Source organism: Pleuronectes platessa, chromosome 2 (genome assembly GCF_947347685.1).
Source record: "Pleuronectes platessa chromosome 2, fPlePla1.1, whole genome shotgun sequence".
Lineage (NCBI taxonomy): Eukaryota > Metazoa > Chordata > Actinopteri > Pleuronectiformes > Pleuronectidae > Pleuronectes > Pleuronectes platessa.
The window spans coordinates 20,832,905-20,840,108 of record NC_070627.1 but is presented as its reverse complement, the minus strand read 5'-3'; the positions used below and the strand labels follow the sequence as shown (position 1 = coordinate 20,840,108).

General features: G+C 43.1%; 1 protein-coding gene across 1 annotated transcript; it reads left to right on the top strand.

The window, feature by feature from the left end:
* Window positions 1-2,109: 2,109 nt before the first annotated feature.
* Window positions 2,110-7,204, top strand: otop1 (otopetrin 1). The gene is made up of 6 exons (XM_053412065.1): window positions 2,110-2,482; window positions 2,707-2,843; window positions 3,181-3,239; window positions 3,451-3,581; window positions 5,540-6,444; window positions 6,781-7,204. Exons 1-6 carry the CDS (start codon window positions 2,110-2,112, stop codon window positions 6,949-6,951), a joined length of 1,776 nt encoding a protein of 591 aa, XP_053268040.1. The 3' UTR covers window positions 6,952-7,204.

Genomic DNA, 7,204 nt, shown 5'->3' with positions numbered 1-7,204 from the left:
ACTGTTGGTTTAATGTAATGAAATGTGTAATAAACACATTTCCCTCTGTAAACTACTGGAATACAAAGAGATGGAAACTCCAGCCATTGCTTTTACAGATGATAATAAAGCTCATATACAGTGAGTCAGGGTGTCAATGATTGGTCATCAGTGTCTACTCAGCGGCGCTTGTTTTGGTGCTCCTCAAACAGGGAGGCGGGAGGATGCTTCCAAATTCAATCAAAAATGTTCACACTTTAAAAGTCGCCCATTAAACTTCTTTGATAACACGTGGAAGAGAGACTACTTTCTTTATCGCGCTGATTGTCTGTGATCAGGACATCGATACTCCGCGTTGAGATGAGCTGTTAAAGAACTAAACTCGATCAATCGTGCAGTGCACGTGATGGTGGTGCAGAGAGATACACATGGTAAACAGGTAACCCGTTCGCCCCTAATTCCTCTTTTTTTTAATTCATAGATTTACGAACGGCTCGTTCAGGGGATGTCTGGTGTCTGTTGTATCCGTCGGCGTGCACCTGAAGGAAAATAAACCCATTTGATGTTTGAATAGTTAGATGAACAATCAGATCAGAATGTGTTGAATGACCGGCCTAAACAATCCACAGTGTAGTGTCACACTGTCGTGGTGCACAGTGATCCACAGCGCTCGGCAGATTGAAGGCCGCCTGTAACACCTTATATACTATTCTCGTAAAAAAAAAGATTTGATCTAATTTTAAACTCAAGAGTCCACAGCAACACTATACATTTATCTATTAATAGATTCCTGTTATAAATGAAATGAACATGTCGTTCTATTCTTTAAACTGTTCAAGCTGTCTGCCAAATTCAACAGAAGCTAATGTAGAGTAGCAGTTTTGTGTCTTATTTTTTTCCGTAGATGTGTGCAGTAGTTTAGTGTGAAATACATATTAATAGTATGCAGTATTAGTAATACTATGTGGTATATTACTAAAGGAAGTGGCATTGATAGACGAATGTGTTGTTCACATAAAGCTTTAACAGTTTTTTGTGCTTTAGTTAACCACCAGAAATCATCTTAAAACCTTTCCATCAACTTGCTCGAGCCTCTTCTAAACGTTTTTAAAAAACTGCTCGAGCAGGCTGCCTCCGCCCTCATGACTCTGGAGGGGACCACGGCGGAATATAGGAGCTATTGTGAAGCCATTACGCTGCATACCAATGTCACTTTTTATAATCAGTGTCGTTTTGAAATTGAAATTAACCATAGGCCTGTTAATCTATAAAGGACGTGCCTGAAAAGGCTCCCATAACGATCCACATCACACTGATGACGTGTCAACCTTGGTGAGCAGACTTTCATATGTTGATTGTGTTCATCCGTCCCTGGCTATTTATTGAATTACATCTCCTCACAAGAGGCCATTGTGAATTTGACCATTGAAATCTGATTCTCCTTTTTTTAAGCAAAGTATTTAAACCATGTCTCCTCCACAAATGGACAGAAGGATTTGAGGAGGTGGCACTTGGATTTGAGGCGCACTGAGTCAGGACAGGTCACTTCCCTCCAGAAATCGCAGATTTGTGAAATGTCATCCTCTTTTTTTATCTAGACTTTAACATCCGATAGCCACCCTGGGAGGATTTCAGCCGACTTGGAAAGACGCGCTGGCAGCTGCTCTCAAAAGGTGGATTTAGGCGCATATCGTTTTTTTTCTGTTATTGTGGATAATTCCGTGCTTGGTGTTTTTGCTGCTTTATGCGGTGAATGGTTGGCACGTCGAGCCCACTGGTTTCTCTGAAACATATGGGGGTTTCAGGAGGACGGGGGTCTGGGATCACCGAGGACTGAAACGCAATCTCCCATTTTCAGTGACTCAGCGAGGCGCACGACCACATATTTCAGTTTCACGGTTTCAAGGTGACAATGGCATCTATCAAGTCCATCCTCGCCGAGGCCGGACACTGAAACTATGCATGGCCACTGAGCCGAACCTGGAAGATTGAATGAACATGTTTGGCACGGTACCTGTCCGTCTGAATCCCCACCTTGTGGCAACAGGTTACGCACCTCAAATGCACATATAACGCGCCGCTGTGACTGTCCTCTTCTCTCGGTTCTGTGATTTTTCTACGTCTCCCAGCATGGTGGAACACAGCGGCCTGGATATTATGTGCCTGAACAAGTACTGCCACAGTTCCTCCTCGTCCTCCAGCTCCGAGCAGGACAAGAAGATCTTCGCCAAATTAAAGCTCAGCTTGTCGGGGGACTACCCGAGGAAGAACGCGGAGATCCTCAGCGGTCAGTACGGGACCAATCTGCTGCTGATCGGGGCCGCGCTGATGCTGGCCATCGCGCACCATGACCCCTTCGTCAAGGAAGAGCACTTTCTGTCCTTCGTCACCTGCCTCATGAGCCTGCAGCTGATGTGGATGATGTGGTACATCCTGGTGCGGGACAGACAGAAGAACACGCGGACCGAGAAAGACGTGCACGCCACCACATGCTGGATAAGAGGTGAGGTTGTGCCATTACGCACGGGGTCTCAGCAGTAAATGCGTAAAATGGCCACAATTATGTACTATCCGTGTGCGTGGAGATTACAGAGTTGTATTTTAGTATGTATAAGTCAAAAAATCGTCAAGTGCATGTGATTTGAAAAATGTCCCATATAAATTTGTTTTTTGTTTGTTATTAGTGATAATAATAACTTGATCTCTACATCTTTTTTCTCTCGGTAGGTGGTTTGACTGTTCTTGCACTCCTCTCACTTATTATGGACGCTTTCAGAATCGGGTATTATGTTGGCTACCAGTCTTGTGTGTCGGCTGTGCTCGGGGTATATCCGGTCATCCATGCAACTCACACCATAATGCAGGCAAGTTTACAGCCCAGCTTTCATTTCAATAATGTGATAATCTTTCAGTAGTGTTGGACACTGAGTCTTTTTTTTGACTGCGCACTGCTTAACCAGGTAGGTCTATGGATAATGTGCTCTTTGTTTCTGAGGCGAGGACCGAGCTGCTGCAACAAACTAATCCTATCTTTGTACCTGTTATCAAGTGAATGTACTGCATATGACAAGATAAATCCTACTGGTAAAGGGACCTTAATACCTTATAAGATGGTTATGCTATTTACAAACCGTGTTTAAATTAGTTATTGTTTGGTTTTGCCTTTTATATTTAAATTCTGTGTCTTCTGTTGGTCTTCAGGTTCATTTTCTATGGTTTCACATCAAGGACGTCATCAAGAGCTTTGAAACATTTGAAAGGTATGTATGTCCGTTTTTAATGAAAAACACTTAAAATAAATCTTACACTACTGAACATTGGTGTAAGAGTCCTGAAATGTGAAGGAAGAGAAAAAAAGAGCAAATTATGAAATGTACACCCACAGGCATACAGATTAATGTTATCATAATACTGCCAAATGTCAACAAATGATGGGTCATCAACCTTGTTTGCAACTCTTTGCTTCCTCAGGTTCGGTGTAATCCATGCAGTCTTTACAAATCTCCTCCTGTGGTGCAACGGTGTGATGTCAGAGGCCGAGCACTTCTTGAACAACCATATGAGAAGACTTTCTGACCTGGGCTATGGGAACCTCACCATAGGTAAGGGGCCAAGGGGTCGATTGCTGGCTTGTACCTAAAGGAAAAGGACAATAGTCCACTTGAGCTCTCACTTCAATGGATAAAAGGAAAAGGAAAGAGAGGAGGGTTTGCGAGGGGAAGGGAGGTTAGCACGGCAGGCCCGGCAGGTCTTGTTTGTGTCGAGCATCTCTCTATTAGGTTTCAGGAAACACAGTGTTGCTAGTGCTGAGGCCCCTCTTCAGGCCCTTTCCCCACACTTCAGCCACCACCACCCTCCTTGGCAACCCCCCACTTGACCTCAGACGGCTTTGTCCCCAGGCTGCTTATTCCCAAGGGTACTGCAATTACAGTAACTGATACATCTAAGCCTAGGGTTGGGGGGTTCGCTTGCTCCTCCTCATATCCGGCTGACTGTGAGGCTGGCTGCACCCTGACTGTTGTTCCCATTTTAATTAAAGGGTGCAGGACCATAGCAGAGGGGAGGGAAGGCAGGGTTTTGTTGAGATGGTCTCTATAGGGCAACAGCATCACTATCATATGTTGGGTAGAGCTTTACAAGGAGTGAGTAATAATAAAACGTGTATCGTCGCACATGTCTAAGATGCTCAGGTTTTTTAAGCTAATGAGGGAAATTCAAATCAGGAAAATATGGCCAATAATTACTGACCACATGGGCTGGAATAAAGGTTATTATGGAGTTCTCTCCTGCAAAAGAGAATCTATACCTTTATGATTTAAGTTGTAAAGTTTCATTGAACAAAAAATACTTTAAATTCAAGTTTTAATTACAAATCTCCAAACATTTCAAATAAATAATAAAGCAAGAATAATTTCATAAATATTCCAATTATTCTTAAAATATGTATTTTACGGGCAGGAATCAGCAGTAATTTGATACATTGAATTTTCCATATACAAAAACTAGGCAGTTTATTTTGATACATGACATGGTAGCCGTATTTTGTCGTACAAATACGGTATTCTGTATTTGATTTAACAATAAATTTGGATGTATCTCTGCCAATCCCTGCTTATAGAGCATTCCGATGTTTTGAATTTAGTCTAACTCTAAAAATCAAGTGATTTTTGGCTTTATTGTTGTGGTGATCCAAATCATTGGGAGGGCATTAATGTAGATCAGTGGTGTCCAAGAGGAGGGCCGGGACCTCTAAAGCAGCTACACAAGTGTATGCTTATTCTTATAGTCCACCCGCAAATCCTTGGTTATTTTTCTACGCAAATCATTGTATTATTCGACATTTTCACACCTCTAAAAAAAACACTTCTTAGAAGAACTAGTTTCAACCTCATAGTGAGCACTAACACCGTTTTATAACAAGTCAAACACTGCTTGAGGGGTTAATGTCCTTCCAATGCCTGTAATGCTCACTGTATCAGGTTAGTTACCTCTGAGAAGGAGGTTATGTTTTTACCAATGTCCGTTCATTTGTTGGCTGATTTGTGTGTTTGTTTGTAAGCAAGATTACGCAAAAACTACTTGACAAATTTCAAGTGCTGTTCTACTTTTCAGACGAGATTTGTCTGAGTTTTTGCTTATTCTTGTTGAGGGTAAAAAACAGAGGACGTCGCACCGCGTTAATATATGACAAATTTTGATTTGCGAATATGGGCTATAGAAATACAATTTGATTGATTGATTGATACATTTATTGATTTCATTAAATACAGTATGATACCATTTGATCTATATACAGTGTAATACCAATGGAAGTATTTAAACTAAATTAGTCTATCAAATATGTAGTATTTATTTTATCTTATGTTTATTCTAACATGCATGCTATTTTTTTCTTAGTCTGTAGTGTATAATGTCTTGATTGATGGATACAGGTTTTGTTAATATTGTCTTTCAAAATTGACAACAAGGGTTAATGTGGGACGAAATAAAATGATTGTATGTGTTGCTGTTCTTTTCCATATCTCTAATGCATGTGCATCTGTTGTTATTTGTTCTGCAGTTCACTCGGATCCTCTCTGTAACTGCACCACCAGCACTTGCTCCATGTTCACCAGCAGCCTCTACTATCTCTACCCCTTCAACATCGAGTACCACATCTTTGTCTCTGCCATGCTCTTCGTCATGTGGAAAAACATCGGACGGACCATTGACCATTCTTCGAACAGGAAAAGGTTGGCCACCAAAACCCGAGGCCTGTCCGTGGGCCCTCTCCTGGGTCTGCTAGCCCTGGCCAGCACTATCGGGATCCTGGTGGTCTACATCACCCATGTGGAGTCCCTTCAGACACGTCAGTCGGCCATTTCCATGTTCTACATTTACGGCATTGTCATGCTGCTGTTCATGTGCTTTGCCGGGGCTTTAGGTCTTCTCATATACCGAGCGGACCATATACCACAGGACACTTCCAAGAACCCGTCGAGGCAGCTGGACACAGAGCTGCTGTTTGGATCCTCTATCGGCTCCTGGCTCATGTCCTGGTGCAGCATTGTGGCTGTGATGAGTACCAATAGCAACCCTCCTTACCTGTGGACAAACTTCCTCTACTCTCTGCTGATTGTGCTGGAGAAGTACATGCAAAACCTCTTCATCATAGAGTCTCTTTACCGCCAGCAAGGGGACAGAGAGAGGGAGGACCCAGAGTTACCGTCTGCTCCCGAAATCTTCTCCGTCACCTCCTCTTTAGCTCCGCCGTACAACGGCATCATCAACCGAGCTTATGAGACGCCAGAGAAAGCCTGCGTTACCATGGAGAACGAGCAGGAGGAGAGCGGGCAGGTGTACAGATGTCCAAGGAAACCCTCAGAGGTGCCTCTGCCTATCGGGAGCAAAGTCGTAGAGCCTCCAAATATAAAGAGGCAAATCCTGAAGAACCTTTCTGTCTTCCTGATAATGTGCAACATCTCTGTAAGTATATAAACTTATAACCGAACGCCAATAAAATCATCTTTAGAGAAGTAAAAGTAAGAGACAAGCTGATGATGACCAATACAGACCTATGAGGGAGGTGAATATAAAACTAAGATTCATCAGGTGCCTGCCGGAAACGACAAATGAATGCTAATGTTGTAGTGTTTCCTCTAGAAGCATAAATAGGCAACTGTTTGTGAAAAAGTTACCTTGAGCAGCTTTAAAAGTTGATAATATGTCTGTATTTTGTTTACAGCTTGTCAGGCTTCTGCCAATTAGCTGAGAAATCTGCGAATGCAAGTTTAATTAATTCTGTTCCATTCTCTCCTCCAGCTATGGATCCTTCCCGCCTTTGGCTGCCGGCCACAGTACGACAACGGGCTGGAACAGGAGACTTTCGGCTTCAGCATATGGACGACAGTTCTCAATTTTGCCATCCCCTTGAACCTTTTCTACCGTATGCACTCAGTTGCCTCCCTCTTCGAGGTGTTCCGCCGGGTCTGACGTATTTGGCAGATGACTGACAATGCCAGGTAACATGCACAGGAACACTTGTCACCACCAGCTCCCCGAGGGTGTCTCACAGCGCAGGTCAACCGTTCAGGAGGCAGTCAGGGTCACACTCCAACAGACTTGAAACCAAGCCACGCAGGCAAACAAAAACGTACATCCCTCGGTGTGGAGATGACAGAAGAGGACGAACCTGTTCACCTTTGTTCCTTGAAGAAATGCCTTGTAAAACACAGGGTCTATTAAA

What these genes read in the sequence shown, in the direction of transcription:
- otop1 (XM_053412065.1), top strand. Translation starts at nt 2,110, where the DNA reads ATGGTGGAACACAGCGGCCTGGATATTATGTGCCTGAACAAGTACTGC. An exon ending in CACCACATGCTGGATAAGAG is followed by an intron (nt 2,483 to 2,706) that starts GTGAGGTTGTGC and finishes TTCTCTCGGTAG; the next exon opens with GTGGTTTGACTGTTCTTGCA. An exon ending in CTATGGGAACCTCACCATAG is followed by an intron (nt 3,582 to 5,539) that starts GTAAGGGGCCAA and finishes TTTGTTCTGCAG; the next exon opens with TTCACTCGGATCCTCTCTGT.